This window comes from Lissotriton vulgaris, chromosome 8 (genome assembly GCF_964263255.1).
Source record: "Lissotriton vulgaris chromosome 8, aLisVul1.2, whole genome shotgun sequence".
NCBI classification, from domain to species: Eukaryota; Metazoa; Chordata; class Amphibia; order Caudata; family Salamandridae; genus Lissotriton; species Lissotriton vulgaris.
This window is the reverse complement of record NC_141696.1, coordinates 633,235,025-633,252,230: the sequence shown is the minus strand read 5'-3', so window position 1 is coordinate 633,252,230 and position 17,206 is coordinate 633,235,025. Positions and strand designations below refer to the sequence as shown.

The window sequence follows — 17,206 nt, the reverse complement described above, 5'->3', positions numbered from 1 at the left end:
GGCTTCGGGAGAGGTTTACAGCAATGCCAATTCCAGCCCTGCCACTTGGTTGCACAGGCTCCCAAACCTCTGCATGGCTGAGGTTGTGGTACCTACAGACCTCATGGGCCAGGTGGCTAGTGGGCCAGTCAGTAGGATCCCACTGCCACTGCAACAGCCTCCAAACCCTCCTAGCCTACCCCTTTACCACCATGGGCACCTAGTCGGTGGCAGGATTCACCATCACCCTCCCCGCTGACTGTTCATAACATTAATAATAATAAATAATAAATCCACATTTGAAAAGCGCACAATCACCCGCAAAGGTCTCTAGGCGCTGGGGGCCATAAGGAAGATTAAGCAAGCTATTGCCCAGAGTCACATGGTGCTGGGCTAATCTGCCGGCGGTGCCGGGCATCGAACCGTGATCCGCAGGTTCCGGAGTCAGTCGCCCTAGCCGCGGCATCACACCTCTTCCTCACATTGGACAGGTGGGCTTAGTAGATCGTCTAAAGGGGCTACTCCTTCCACTTCGTGACTACTCCCCATGCCACCATCTCATGATCGACTGATGGAGGATCATCAATCCCTTTTCCGCAAGGAGATCACAGCTCTCTTGGCCAAGGAGGCAATAGAGAGGTTTCTGGTGCAAGAAGTAGGCTGTGATTGTTATTCCCACTACTTTCTGGTTCCCAAAAAGGACAAGGGTTTTCTTCCTATTCTGATCTCTGAAACCTTAATCTCTTCTTTAAGAAGGAGATATTCAAAATGCTCATGTTAGCTCAGGTCTTGTCTGCCCTGTACCCTGGAGACTAGATGGTAGCATTGGACTGGCAGGATGCCTGTTTTCACATACTCATCCTGCCTGCCCTTCGGTGGTATCTGCTGCTTTCGGTAGGCCACAAGCATTTTCAGTTCAACATGCTCCCTTTTGACATTACCATCGCCCCTTGGGTGTTTACCAAGCTGATGGCTGTTGTTGCAGCTCATCTGCGGAGATCTGGTTTGCCTGTCTTTTTCTAGCTCGATGACTGGCTGTTGAAGGCAGGCTCGTCTCAGGCTGGGGTCTTCCAAATTCAGACTACGGCAGACCTCCTGCACTCTCTGAGGTTCACTATCGATGTGCTGAAGTCACACCTGACTCCTTTTCAGACGTTCTCTTTTATAGGAGCTGTTCGAGACACAGTGCAGCTTCAAGCTTATCCTCCCGAGCAGTGAGTCCAGGATATTCAGACTATGATACCGATATTTCAGCCTCTAACCTGGGTTTTGATGAGACTGACTCTGAGGCTGCTGGGCCTCATGGCCTCCTTCATCTTGCTGGTGAAACATGCCAGATGGCATATGCAGGCTCTGTAGTGGGACCTGAAGTTCCTGTGGGCACAGCATGAGAGAAATCTCTCTGACCTGGTCCAGTTCTTTGACGGAACTGCGAACAATCTGCAGTGGTGGCTAGTAAACCTTGGTTGGGTCAGAGGCAGACCTCTCTCGCTTCCCCAACCCTATCTCATAGTAGTGACAGATGTGTCACTCCTGGGATGGGGCGTCCATCTGGGAGATGTGTAGATTGGAGGACTCTGGAATCCAGACTCCACATCAGCATGCTGGAGCATCGTGTGAGCCGACTGACATTGAAAGCCTTTCTTCCCTCCATCATGGGAAGGCTGGTACAAGTGATCATGGACAACACCACTGCCATGTGGTACTGCAACAAACAGGACAGATGGGGTCTTGGAACCTTTGTCAAGAAACCCTGCATATCTGGACATGGCTGGAACGCCAGGGCATATCTCCGGTAGTTCAACATCTGGCAGGTTCTCTGAACCCCATGGTGGACAATCTCAGCCAAAGATGCCTAGCAGATCACGCATGATGTCAGCATCCAGAAGTGGTGCACATCCTCTTTCATTAGTGGAGAGAGCCTTGGTTATAACTGTTTGCCACTGCCGAGAACGTGCAATGTCAGCAGTATTGCACACTGGCTTCCAAGGCGGCACTCGTTACGAGACGCTTTTCTTCTCAAGTGAAGCTCAGGCCTTTCCGCCCATACCATTACTTCCCAGAGTTCGCAAGAAGATCAAGAACGAACCGGCCCAAGTCATCCCTGTGGCTTTTGACTGGGCATGGAGCGTCTAGTATCCTGAGCTACTGAACATGGTCATCGATCCTCCGATCAGGCTGTCCCTTCTGGAAGATCTTAAGCCGTAGCAGCAGCGTAGGGTTTTCTACCCAAACTTGACAACTCTCCGCCTTCATGAGTGGAGAATGAGAGGCAACAGTGGACAGCTTTTGACCTTTCTCCCTAAGTCTGTAACCTTAATTTGGCAGCCAGGCCTTCCTCTACCAAGATGGTGTATTTCTACAGTCGGAAGAAATGTGTGGCATTGTGTGCTGAAAAATCTGTTGATCTCTTTTTTGCCCCTCTTTCTGAGGTTCTGCTTTTAAGGCAAAAAGCAGAACCTCAGAAAGAGGGGCAGCAGGACTCTGCTCTGGGCACTACTAAGGGCTTTCTCTCTGCCATTTCTGCCTTCTTGCAGTTGCCTGAACAACCTAATTTGTTCAAGTCCCCTATTGTACATAGGTTCCTCAAGGGTCTTACTCATCTCTTCCCTCCTTCCCCATTCATTATGTCTCAGTGGGACCTTAATCTGGTTTTAACTTTTTTGATATGCGCTCCTTTCGATCCTCTGCACAATTGTCCCTTCAGACTTCTCCCCTCGAAAATAGCCTTCCTTGTGGCAATTACATCTGCTGGCAGAATAAGTGAGCTGCAGGCCTTATCATCTACGCCCCCTTACCTGTCAGTCTATCCTGACAAAGTAATGCTTCACACAGGGCTTCCTTTCTGCCAAACTGGTCACTCCTTTTCATGTGGACCCTTCTATCACCTTGCCTTCCTTTTTACCTCCTCCACATCCCTCTAAGGAAGAGGAGTAACTCCACCATCTGCATGCAAAAAAGAGCATGCCTGCACAAAAGAGTTCCGGGTGGACGACCAACTCTTCATGGGGTATGTTCGTATGAAGAAAGGTCGGGCAGTGCAGAAGCAGACCATATTCAGATGGGTAGTGTTCTGCATCAAACCATGCCAAACACTGGCCAAGAAACAACCTCTTGAGGGTTTGCATGCTCATTCCACCAGAGCTAAAGCGGTCACCACTGCGCTAGCACGTGGAGTTCTGGTCCAACAAACATTATTGTCTGGACAGTCAGGTCTGCAGAGATGAGCACTTTGCCCGTACGGTCCGGCAGGACGATCTCATTTGAAATTTTTTTGCAGACACTCCTGAGGGGATGGTACTGCTTTGGTATCTATTCTTAGTTAAGGAATCTGTGGCTAGAATTCTCTATAAGATGAACACGTTACTTACCTTCGATAACGCATTATCTGGTAGAGACTATATGTGCCAGCAGATTCCTTAACTACCCACCCATCCTCCCCGCTCTGTGAACGGATTTCTAAGAATAGTGTTAACCTTTTTCAGGGCCCTAGTTTTGAAACACCAGTGGTTAGTGTTCTTCACGGCATGGCTCTGCACTTCTGGTGTGGAAAGTCATTAAAAGAAACTGACGTTAGCCTGGCCTATGTAGGTACCACAATGTCACTTCTGGCGTGTACAACTCCAACGACGGACGCAGAGCCAATTCGATGCCACCTACCTGCACATAGGTGTACTGCTAACGAAAAATCTTCCCGACCAGTCTGACGCCTGGGTCTAACGTAAGGAATCTGCTGCTAGATATAGTGTACCAGATTTTACGCCGAAAACTAAATGCAGTAGTGATTTACTGTGTAATTCATACTTACACTTTTATTTTAACGTTTTACAGTGGATCGACCTGTCAGAGTGTATGCAGACGGAATATTTGACCTCTTCCATTCTGGCCATGCGAGGGCCCTCATGCAGGCCAAAAATCTATTCCCAAACACGTATTTATTAGTAGGAGGTAAGATGTGGGCATGCTATGGTGGATTTGTGACCTACTATTTAAGCAGCAAGACCGACAAAGTGAAAATTCTAGGTTTTTTTATACCGTCCCTACAATTTATTAACATTGTATTGGTCTGAAAGTGTTTATGGTATAATTATGAAATGCATTACGTTATAATAATTAAATGCATTGTTATTACTATTGTGGTTACATTAAATTTGCATTTCGCATTTGAGTGCTGACATACCTACAATCTTTTTAACGTATAACAGGAATATAAATAATATATGTTGAAACCTGCAATAATCCATTGGTATCCTGTAATTATTACTTTATATTTCGAAGTAATTCGTTTTTCCTATTACAATGTGGGCATTATTTTCTTATTACAGAGGTTAGAACCCACTTGTAATAACTTACAAGCAAGTAGTCATATGGCAGCATATGCTCATATCACGCTACCCCTTGCCCCGTCTGTGACCTCATCTGTGGCAGGAGAGAACCTGTGTATGGTGTGCATGCATTGTAAGAGGCCACTGTGCAACACAGAGGAACCATTAGCTCTCACATGGCAAAGCAGGATCGTGTCACACGTTTTTATGGTTGAGAGGCTGCATGCCTGTGCTAAATTGGGGTGTCATTATTTAGGATAACGTACTTCCAGCTAGGCTTATTATAAGGATATTGCAACTTACCTGGAGTTCCTGGTACTTACAAAGGCATTTAGTTGTCGGTCTCAAACCTCTCAGTGAAGCTCGTGAGACTCTGCGCTGACTTGCAATATTTTTATCATGCACATAAAGGGGTACATTATCCCATATGCTACATACAGGATCTTAAACCCAATTAACAAAGGATCAGTTAGAAAGTCGGAAATTTCTCTAGGAGGACTCCAACATTTGAAGACAATTTCAAACTCTATTGGTGTGAACTAAACTCTTAAACGCGCCCAAAAAATCTGCAGCAGTCAGAGATTTCCGATGGTACTTCAATACAGAACTTCAATCAGGCGGGAAACACTGCATTTGCAAATGTGATATATAAGTACATTTGCATATTATACTATTATTTAGCTGTCCAAGTGGAAAGTGTTGTTTTCCTCAGGTAAATTCCCTTACTGTAAATCCTGATCAGAAATGTGGGTTTCCCCTCCCGACTGCCACCCTGGAATAGCATCTACTGCTATCTTTGAAAGAAGCATCCTTATGTGTGTGTTTCAGTGTATTCCCATAATTGTGCAGGGTACACCACCCAGGAACAGCCCCGATAACCCTAAGTCTCGAAATGCAGTTATCCCTCCAATCCTGTAGAAATACTGGGGGATATGTACAAGAAAGTGTCGAAGGGAGGCGTTAGGCTACTTGGCTTAACACTGCGCTCCGCCACGTCTGAAACACAAGGCTGCACCATATTTACAAGAATGTTCTGCAGCCTTGCATTTCCCCCTGCGATGGCGCTAAGTTTAGCAACTTAGCACCAATCTAGGCACCCTTGCACTATAGGTGCCTGCATGAAGGGGAGGATTGTTTATGTGTACTAGCTGTTCCTTCCTGCACTTAAACAATCCTAAAATGCCATTCTATCGCTTTCATGTGTGCTGCTTCATGCATTTAAAAAAAAAAGATTGCTTATGTACAGGAAGGGACACCTTCCAACACATAAACAAACCATTTCATTTTGCTTTTTCCATGTGTGCTGCACAAGGCAACACACATGGAAAAAGCAAAAACGAGGAGAAATAATGCATTTCTCCTTGTATCGCCAACTTAAGACCAAGATATACCTGGTCTTAATTTTGGCACTGCCGCCCATGTTGTTTGTGACTATGCTAATGATTGTTGCCAATCACATGCATACGCTTGGGTCGAATGCAACCTGCATGCATGGCGACCAATAATGATGTGGGGTTTCTCCTAACGAAAGCCCATTCAAAGATGGCTGCTCATGTTGTGTCAGGCCGCACATGCATGTTTGTTATGAGTGCGGCATACCTGCCAACTTGAAGAACAATCTCACAGTGTGAGGAGGGGCTGGGCCTCGTGCCGAGAAGTACCTGGGAGGCACTTTTGAACCACTGCTGCCCCAACCCCCCTCCTCCCCAAAAAAGCAAAAAATCTTGCAGAGCCTGGTGTCGATGTCTGTATGTATGTATGTAGGCATACTTATATGGCGCGTCTGTCACCCAAAGGTCATCCTGGCGCTTTGACCACTGAGCATTCCTACCGATGTCAATTACACTGCCTTCGGAAAAAGGTAGGTTTTAAGGTCCTTTCTAAAAGACGTGAGATCCTGTTTGCACCTTAGGGCCAGAGGTAGAGAGTTCCAAAGCTTGGCAGCCTTGGGTGTTTTCACACTGGACGTCGGAAGTTCAAAGCCTCTCGAAAGCGAGCAGAGAAACCACTATTTGCAGTGGGTTTCAGCTCGTTTTCCCTGCCACAGTGTGACAGTGGCGACTAGTGACATTTGAAAGCAATGGGGCGTAAAATCATTCTCATACTGCACCGTAGCATGTGGATGTGCTGCTAGGAGTCGTAAGTCTTCAGCTCTGACTGAACCCGACCGCACTGTCAAGACAGCCATGACAAGAAGACTGTACACAGTTACATGATGACCGGAAATTCCTGAATATCACTCAGGGTCAAGGATGTCAGCCTAGTTCATTATTAATATTCACTCTCCCAGTCCCACTCATTACCGCAGTGCTGACCTTTCCACCTGTACTCGTTGTTGTAGTTGCTCCTCACATCTCTCTGAAGTTAGTCACTCAGATCTCCGACTCTAAGATTAATAATGCATCGCCTGGCACCCTATGCAAAACTGTCTCGTCTCCATACATGATTTGAATGAATGCGGTCAGGGACCAATGCATGATGCTTGTAGGGATTCAAGATAACAGCCAGGCTAGACTTACTTTGGACCTAGGGGGAATCAGTATACTGCATGCGGCTGCGGCGAGCCTTGGTGTGCATGCGATTGCGATGCGAATCGGTGCAGGATACCATTCAGTAACTTCAAAGCCCACCCGCCTTCCATGCGATACGTTATGCCCAGGGCGTGGGCAGAGAGAAATGTGGCTTTCTTGCTGATAGCAGTGAATCCATTGAGGCAGCAGGAGGCCCCTTTTGTGTGCAGTGGTCTATACGGGGGTGAGCAGGGACTGGCCCCTGAACGCAAACATCCCTCGACCTCCCCCAGCTCACCTAAAGCACCGATAGCTTAGCTGCCTCGCGCAGAGGATGGGTTTGTTGATGTGTGCCAGCAGGGGTCAGAGGGTAAAGATAGGGTAAGGGAGGGGGTAAAGGGGTGTTAAAAACACCCCCCGCTGTACAACAATGAAAAACTAAAACCACTTTACACTAGGAAATCAGACAGAAAAGAACAGGCAGAGACGAGGCTGGAGCAAGGTGAGAAGAGCGCGGCTGTTGGTATAATCTTAATGCACGCAGCCCCATGACCGGCACCCTTCAGAAAATTGGCCCCCTGGGCTCAGCTCGCCCATGCTAAAGGCCGGACCCGAATCCAACCCACCGTTACCACCTACCCCATTGGTGTAACCAGTGTTTAGAGAGGGACGCATTCCGTCCCCCCAAGGGGTGTCTGGGTGGCAGCAGGCAGGCTGTGCCCTCACCCCCACCTCCCAAGAGGACATCACTGGATAGGAGGAGGGTTGAACCCAGAGACTAATACTACGTACTGGATAAGACAAGTAGTCTCGCCTCTTGTTTTGTTTGTGTCTGAAATCCGGGCAGACTGGGCACCGGAGGGTACAATGCCAACATAAGCGCCGTTCAAGCATAGTCAGACAGTTAGGTGTGGCGTGCCACCTGCGTGCCCCTTTGCCGTGGTTGCAGCTTAACTCCAGACGGCACGCGGTCTCCAGCCTTACCCTGTCTCTTCACACATTCGTTTACCGAGACTTCCGGGCCCATCTCTCTAAAGTAGGGATCGTTTCATTCATTCAAGCGACCCGCCCATCACCAGCGATGAAGTAAATACCTCTTCCCCCCTTCCAGGCCGGTGCACACTGCCGAGGCTCAAATGTATGCATTACATATATTGACAGGCCCTGACACTTGTTTCTGTAGAGGCCGCCAGCCCGGGATTACAATTAGGGTGTGAAAACTCTGCAGCACAACAAAAGGGAAGGGCAGGCTCACCGTGACCTGTGTTTTCTGTGATTTTTTCAGTACTTTACTACTCGTTATGATTTCATAAATCATGACATGCCAGATGCCACCAGGCACCCACACACGCACCGGTCCGCGAATGCACACCGCACACGCACTGACTCACACACACACACAGTCACTGACTGACTGTGATAAAAAAACTTACGTTTTAGGAAGAGTGCAGACTGAGTGGAGAAGAATAGAATTGCTGCCAGTCACGAGATCTACGGCGCTCACTCTCCTCCTCGTGACTCTACTTGTTGTTGTGTAGTGTTGCTGGCGGCACGCCAGTCGCGGTGACGTGCCCACAGCAGCCAACCCCCACTACATGCCTTGCCATGGCCACATGTGATTGGCCTACACAGTGCATCAGCACTGAGCACAGCCGCCACCCACGCGCGAAACGGAACCATCCTGTGTGCGCGGTAACTCACTCAGCCAATCCTGGCGCAGCATTAACAGTGCCACTGCGCCAGGATTGGCTAAGAGCAGGGCTAATACTGCCAATAATGAGACCCGGGGGAGCCGGGTCCCTGCCTGTCGGACTGCTAGGGGTGGGGGAGGAGGGAAGGTACTGCAGCTTGTGTGCGCATGCATGGGCAAGTCATAAAAATGACTTGTCCAAAATGCGCACACTGCTGCCTGCTGCCCTGCCATCCTTCTGCTCAGCTGGCTGTGGTCTGTCACAGCGCACGCTGCCTACCACTCAAAGGCTTCAAAGCAACAAGCCCGCCCCCACACCCTTCCGCAATAAGGTCAGGTCCGAATCCAATCATGATTCTGTGCTGGTGCTGGTGCGTGCTTCGTAACACACGAAACACCCGTTGATCATATATCGATTGAATGGCAATGGCATGCGTGACACTGCAGTGGCGGTCGTCCTGGACAGTGGGGCAACGCCCCAACGCCCCCAATGGACGCACCGCCACTGCAGTGTGATATCTGCTCCTCAGGTGGTGACCGGGTGATGGGATCCGATATCGTGTATTACACTGTGGCAAAGTGTGAGTTGGCAGGTATGGTGTGCACACGTGCACCAAGTGTGTGTTGGGATCAGTGGCGGTGCGTCCATTGGGGGCATTGGGGCGTTTTTGACTTGCCCACGCATGCGCACACACACGCTGCAGTACCTTCCCTCCTCCCCCACCCCTAGCAGTCCGACAGGCAGAGACCCGGCTCCCCCGGGTCTCATTATGGGCAGTATTAGCCCTGCTCTTAGCCAATCCTGGCGCAGTGGCACTGTTAATGCTGCGCCAGGATTGGCTGAGTGAGTTACCGCGCACACAGGATGGTTCCGTTCCGCGCGTGGGTGGCGGCTGTGCTCAGTGCTGATGCACTGTGTAGGTTAATCACATGTGGCCATGGCAAGGCATGTAGTGGGGATTGGCCGCTGTGGGCACGTCAACGCGCCTGGCGTGCCACCAGCAACACTACACAACAACAAGTAGAGTCACGAGGAGGAGAGTGAGCGCTGTAGATCTCGTGACTGGCAGCAATTCTATTCTTCTCCACTCAGTCTGCACTCTTCCTAAAACGTAAGTTTTTTTTATCACAGTCAGTCAGTGACTGTGTGTGTGTGTGAGTCAGTGCGTGTGCGGTGTGCATTCGCGGACCGGTGCGTGTGTGGGTGCCTAGTGGCATCTGGCATGTCATGATTTATTAAATCATAACGAGTAGTAAAGTACTGAAAAAATCACAGAAAACACAGGTCACGGTGAGCCTGCCCTTCCCTTTTGTTTTGCTGCAGAGTTTTCACACTCTAATTGTTATCCCGGGCTGGCGGCCTCTACAGAAACAAGTGTCAGGGCCTGTCAATAAATGTAATGCATACATTTGAGCCTCGGCAGTGTGCACCGGCCTGGAAGGGGGGAAGAGGTATTTACTTCATCGCTGGTGATGGGCGGGTGGCTTGAATGAATGAAACGATCCCTACTTTAGAGAGATGGGCCCGGAAGTCTCGGTAAACGAATGTGTGAAGAGACGGGGTAAGGCTGGAGACCGCGTGCCGTCTGGAGTTAAACTGCAACCACAGCAAAGGGGCACGCAGGTGGCACGCCACACCTAACTGTCTGACTATGCTTGAACGGCGCTTATGTTGGCACTTTACCCTCCGGTGCCCAGTCTGCCTGGATTTCAGACACAAACAAAACAAGAGGCGAGACTACTTGTCTTATCCAGTACGTAGTATTAGTCTCTGGGATCAACCCTCCTCCTATCCAGTGATGTCCTCTTGGGGGGTGGGGGTGAGGGCACAGCCTGCCTGCTGCCACCCAGACACCCCTTGGGGGGACGGAATGCCTCCCTCTCTAAACACTGGTTACACCAATGGGGTAGGTGGTAACGGTGGGTTGGATTCGGGCCCGGCCTTTAGCATGGGCGAGCTGGGCCCAGGACGCCAATATTCTGAGGGGTGCCGGTCATGGGGCTGCGTGCATTGAGATTATACCAACAGCCGCGCTCTTCTCACCTTGCTTCAGCCTTGTCTCTGCCTGTTCTTTTCTGTCTGATTTCCTAGTGTAAAGTGGTTTTAGTTTTTCATTGTTGTACAGCGGGGTGTTTTTAACACCCCTTTACCCCCTCCCTTGCCCTATCTTTACCCTCTGACCCCTGCTGCCACACATCAACAAACCCATCCTCTGCGCGAGGCAACTAAGCTATCGGTGCTTTAGGTGAGCTGGGGGAGGTCGAGGGATGTTTGCGTTCAGGGGCCAGTCCCTGCTCACCCCCGTACAGACCACTGCACACAAAAGGGGCCTCCTGCTGCCTCAATGGATTCACTGCTATCAACAAGAAAGCCACATTTCTGTCTGCCCACGCCCTGGGCATAACGCATCGCATGGAAGGCGGGTAGGCTTTGAATTACTGAATGGTATCCTGCACCGATTCGCATCGCAATCGCATGCACACCAAGGCTCGCCGCAGCCGCATACAGTATACTGATTCCCCCTAGGTCCAAAGTAAGTCTAGCCTGGCTGTTACCTTGAATCCCTACAAGCATCATGCATTGCTCCGGGACCGCATTCATTCAAATCATGTATGGAGACGAGACAGTTTTGCATAGGGTGCCAGGCGATGCATTATTAATCTTAGAATCGGAGATCTGAGTGACTAACTTCAGAGAGATGTGAGGAGCAACTACAACAACGAGTACAGGTGGAAAGGTCAGCACTGCGGTAATGAGTGGGACTGGGAGAGTGAATATTAATAATGAACTAGGCTGACATCCTTGACCCTGAGTGATATTCAGGAATTTCCGGTCATCATGTAACTGTGTACAGTCTTCTTGTTATGGCTGTCTTGACAGTGCGGTCGGGTTCAGTCAGAGCTGAAGACTTACGACTCCTAGCAGCACATCCACATGCTACGGTGCAGTATGAGAATGATTTTACGCCCCACTGCTTTCAAATGTCACCAGCCGTCACTGGTTGGGATAAGTTCACACATTTGGGTTGTGGCACCTGCATTTACATACATGTGCGTTGTGAAGCATGCCAGACATTTTTTATAGTGTTCTAACTGGGGGGGCGGTTAAGTTAGAGTGTAAACTGAAATGTAAAAAAAGTGCAAGTAAAAGGAAGTGACCAGCCCAGCAGCCATCTGGTAATAAACAATTAAAAAAAAAAAGATAATTACCACCGGCAGTGGAAAGGTGAATATAGTGCAGGTTTAAATGAGAACAACAAAGGAGAGAGCAAAGAGACTCCGAGGAGTGCAGAATATGAAATAATCAAAGGGTTCCTTCTAGTATTCAGTAGAAGGATGCAACTCATCCGACAGCTCTAAGATCAAAATTACCCTGAGCAGGACAAGCACATGAATAGAAAAGAAAGCCATCAATTCAGGAACAAGTAACTTAGATAGACAACAAAACCATTCAACCACGATGAAAGAGCTGACCTGAAGCCCAGTCTGAGTAATATTATGAATTGGAAACAATAGATATGCCAACATACAACTACAACTGTCTGTAATCGAGACCGAAAAAATGTTTAGATGAGGAGCAGGCCAGCAGGAAAAGAAAAGAGATGGGAAAGACAGTCCAAAATCACAAAAGCAAGCAAGCAACAAAACGACCCAGATGTTATGCTATATTACATCGGAGTAAAGGGGACAAAAACTCACAGAATAAGGTGCACAGTTTACAAACTTCTTCCTCACAAATAAATGGGCTTAGAAAATATTGAAGAAATAGAGTGCATGGCAGGTTGATTAAAAAACAGACAAAAACGTATTTAACAGGAAGGCACCATATATAATGGAGAAAATACCCCTAAACTGTACACCTAAAAGTATATTTCAAGTTACTGAGTTATTCGAGGACTTTCTAAGGGCACCTTTCTAATTTGCAATAACTTTAATATGTACATTACATATAACTTTACCCTCAAATCATCCCACGTTCTATAAATCATTTTAGTCTATATCACCATGATTTTAAATGTGACCATGATTACATGTAAATGTCCCACCCTTTTACCAAGGACTTATTCAAGAATACTCACCACATTACTAATTTCTGGATTAACTCTTGACATTAGCAAATACATTGCTTTCCCCAACATATTAGGGTATCAATTATTAATGGAAAGTTTATAATATATCAGTCGTCATCTAATGTAATAGCCAAGAAATATGCAGTGGTCATAAGAATAACTTGATACATGCTGTGAAACAGGTGCAGAATCTTCAAATTCCGGCTTTGTAGGGCCAGGTTCCCAGCATCTTACTTTAGGGAACCTGTCTGAGTTCAACCCTAAGAACACTTGTCTCTTTGTTTACTTGTTGCTACGTGAACAATGAAGGGCTTAAATCATAAGGCTAATCCAAGCATAAGTTTATTACTAAAAAAGAAAAATCTACGGAAGACAGGTTGGAACAGGGAAAAAGTACATAAAAAAGACAAGTTAAGAAGAAAGTAGTGGAGAATGGCGGGGAACATGGCGGCTGGCTAAGGCAGTAGGCTGGGAGCTCTTACCTCTGTGAGTGGCAGGTTACTCAATGTAGGCAAATAAGCCCCATCTCTTACCGGAAGGGTTGGAATTCCAGCCTGATCCTGCGGGTCGAGCTGATCGATAGGAGAGTCACTGATCCCACCTAGGGGGATTTATGATAGTGTAGAGGAAACTGCACTGGTTCACAGCAGCCAGGGCGCTCTTGGTACCATAAACGCTGCAGCGCATCCTGCAGCGATGTGGAGTTGGCACTGTCAGCATTTGGAAGACTCAGCACAGGTAGACGCAGTTGGAGAGGCAGTAAAAAAGCTTCAAAGAGCAGGTTGTGAGCCTCTGACAGCTCTGGAGGAACGGGCATAGCTGACAGCAAGAAAAGGATGGAATAACGCCCTATTAGCCCAGGATGACCAGATGGATGCAGTCAGCCAGTGGACAGAGGGCAAGAGTGCTTTAGACTTGGGTGACCTAGCCTCCTTGCAAAATGAATCTAGAAGCTCTGGGAGTGCCAAAGATAGAAATAAGGCGATACCAAAGGGGATGATGTTCAACATTCCGTCCATCATCTTTTTGTGTTGCATTTTCACCCTAAGTGGGAAGGGTATGCCCAGACGTGGGTCCCATGCTCACTACGCCACTGGAGTCAAGCTATCCTGGCTGATGAGGGCTGAAAGCCGAAACTGGTCCTAGATTGCTTGATTCCAGTCCAGGGAAGACGTGGTCTGGAAGTTCGGTCTGGACTATTTCCATGAGGCACAGGGTCAAGACTGATTTGCATATGGCTATGTCTGAACTGGGGTGGCGTGGTGAGCAAAATAATGATGGATTAAACCCATATCTGTGACTGGGGGTGAATGTTTGAAAATGTTCAACATTCCGTCCATCATTTTTTTGTGTTGCAAAGATAGAAATAAGGAGCAAGTGAAATTGGGTGAGGGTGCTTGCAACCGTTATATGCTAAGGACTTTAAACTCACATTTTGTGCTTGTAAGTAAGGAAAGTGGTGGCCAGCAGTTTGTTAAGCAAGTTAGGCGAAGGGGAAACATATGAAATACTTAGAAACCCCAAAATAAAGCCTTCCCAAAAGCTGCAACCGCCTCAAAGGAGAGAATAAGTCCCCCAGAGGTTAAATGCACCAGAGTTATGTCATCCAGAAGGTCTTTTTAGGTCTCGCCTAGCAATGCAGCGGATACGCTGCTCGCCTTGGCGAGACCTATAGTCGTCGGTTTGGTGGCCGAAGGGGGATGTTGACGCTCACGGCGCCCGGACAGCCCATGTGCACGCTCACGGCGTCTCTTTCAGCGTGCGCTTGGACAGCCGAGATGCACGCTCACGGCGTCTCTCTTTCAGTGCACAGTACCTCAGAGACTGCAGACCCAGAATCGCAAAAGGAGTCACCCGGTAGCCTCAAACTGAACTCCAGATTCATTTCCGTAATTAGGGAGGCAAGCAGAGGAAGGCTGGCCTAAAAGTATAGCAGAATTTTACCTGACTTTGTAATGCATATAAAAGATTGTGCGCCTGGAGCTTGTTAATCATCCCCTGGCATGTAACTGTCTCTGCCCCAGCTCTTCCAGACCTTCTAGTATCATTCTTGTCAAGCAAGCATCCACATTTTAAAGCGTGCATCCATATTTTACGAGCAACAAGCATCCACAGATGCAATGTTATATAATACATACATATAGATGCAAAGATTGTCATATAGCCAAAGGTGTGCGCAGATAAGCAGAATCATGTATAGTGACAGAGACAAACACACAGATCTGTACATGGACAAGAACATGCATGCGTTGGCAGTCAGTGACCTGTACCTGGAAACGAGTGTGCTGGGCGGTAGATACTATCCCTCTCTTTCTTTCTTTGTCCTCATTGCTAATTCTCTCTTTCTCCCTCACACACACACACTCTTTCAGGCACAGTTTTGCAAAAATTATGCAAAAAGAAGTAGAGAACTCTGGATAGTTCCCAAGTTTAGGTGGAGAGCAGCTTCTGTATAAAGCACCCTACAAAACCTGCAACACTCTGAATTTGCTCATCTCAAATGTCTGCTTTTCTATCAAAGTTTGTATTAAACTTTTTAAGCATAGTATTAGCATGTTGCCTTCCACTCTGAGATAGAAAGGGACAAAGTATTTTGCCCTTTCTACAGCAAAGTGTTTAAGCATAGGATTAGCACAATGCCTTCCACGCTGAGATGAAAAATGAGAAAAGTCTTTTACCACTCCAGGCATACTATTACAGCTTTGGATTGGTAAAATACCATCTACGCCAACCTGAAATGAATAAAAGCATTCCCTGACATGTATTTCTCGATCATAATAGCTCTTCAGAGAGGTTTAGTTTTGTCCAGACACAGGACAGCACCCAGTATAAGTCAAAAGAATACCATTTCAAACAGAGTGCCGCATAAATTATGCAAAAAAGAAGCTGAGGACTCTAAGTAGTTCCCAAGCTTACGTGGAGAGCAGCTTCTGTATGGAGCACCCGACAACACCAGTGACACTCTGAATTTGCAACCCTTAAATGTCTGCTTTTCTATCAAACATTTAAAGCATAAGATTAGCATGTTGCTATTCACGCTGAGATAGAGCAAAGTCTTTTGCCATTTCTACAGCAAAGCCTTTAAGCATAGGATTATAACAATGTCATCCATGACGAACTGTAAAATGACAAAAGCCTTTTACCACTCCAGGCACAATATTACAGCTTTGGATTGGTAAAATACCATCCAAACTAACCTGAAATTAATAAAAGAAACCCCTGACACGGGTTTCCAATTGTGCTCTAGACAGGAGCTGCTTTCCACCTAAACTACCCAGAGTTCTCTGCTTCTTTTTTGATATATATATATATATATATATATATATATATATATATATATATATATATATATATATATTACCTACTGGCGATAGCCAGTAGGTATATATAGTTAGGATTTTTTCCCTATGGGATTTCTGAAAATTCTATGTCTAATAACTTTGGCGTTTGTGGACGGAATTGGCTGAAATTTTCAGGAAAATGGCACATTTTGTTTCTGAGCAGCTCCTGGAAATTTGGGGGGGGTTCGTCAAGGGGGGGCCGAGAAAAAAGGGGGGTCCCAAAACGCGTTTTTCCCATGTTAATTTCCATAGGGCGGTTGGACTCACTTTTAGCCCGAACGGCTGAATGGATTTCCACGAAACTTGGCAAAATTGTAGGGACTGTTAGCCTGATGTGCCTTTGCTAGGTCTCAATATATGTGCTTCAGTGAATTTTGAGAAATTAACGTTTAAAACAAGATATATATCTGTAACAGCGCTCCGGGCTGCGCTCCGGTCCGCTTACTTTTCGCGTATCGGAACTTTGCGAAGCGAAGCTGATTGGCTCTCCGGTGTCTGTCAACATTCTAAACAGTCCGGCGCGGCCGCCATCTTGTCTCTCGGTAGGATCGAGAGACAAGAGGAGGCCAAAACAAAGGGGGAAATGAAGGAAAGGGGGCAAGGTAGACCCCTTCTGATCCCCTAGGATTGATGAGGGGATATTATAGAGTCACGCTGGGCCCAAAAAAAAAAAAAAAAAAAAATTCCGATTTTTTCGCCGTAGAGACGCGTCTTGGTGCGCGAACCGGGCAGCTAACCGGGAAGCTAACTGGCAGTGTAACGGGAGTCTGACGAGTAGCTGATTGGCTGTCAACATTGTAAACAGTCCGGCGCGGCCGCCATCTTGTCTCTCGGTAGGATCGAGAGACAAGAGGAGGCCAAAACAAAGGGGGAAATGAAGGAAAGGGGGCAAGGTAGACCCCTTCTGACCCCCTAGGATTGATGAGGGGATATTATAGAGCCACGCTGGGCCCAAAAAAAAAAAAAAAAAAATTCCGATTTTTTCGCCGTAGAGACGCGTCTTGGTGCGCGAACCGGGCAGCTAACCGGGAAGCTAACTGGCAGTGTAACGGGAGTCTGACGAGTAGCTGATTGGCTGTCAACATTGTAAACAGTCCGGAGCGGCCGCCATCTTGTCTCTCGGTAGGATCAAGAGACAAGAGGAGGCCAAAACAAAGGGGGAAATGAAGGAAAGGGGCAAGGTAGACCCCTTCTGACCCCCTAGGATTGATGAGGGGATATTATAGAGCCACGCTGGGCCCAAAAAAAAAAAAAAAATCCGTTTTTTTCGCCGTAGAGACGCGTCTTGGTA

At 47.5% G+C, this 17,206-nt stretch overlaps 1 protein-coding gene across 2 annotated transcripts in view; it reads left to right on the top strand.

Moving 5' to 3' along the window:
* Window positions 1–17,206, top strand: part of PCYT1B (phosphate cytidylyltransferase 1B, choline) — a 1,420,495-nt gene that overhangs the window by 563,493 nt on the left and 839,796 nt on the right. For both annotated transcript variants that reach the window (XM_086934513.1, XM_086934514.1), the window contains exon 3: window positions 3,811–3,927. In XM_086934513.1, coding sequence (XP_086790639.1) covers window positions 3,811–3,927 — 117 coding nt within the window. The remainder of the gene's footprint in view (window positions 1–3,810; window positions 3,928–17,206) is intronic.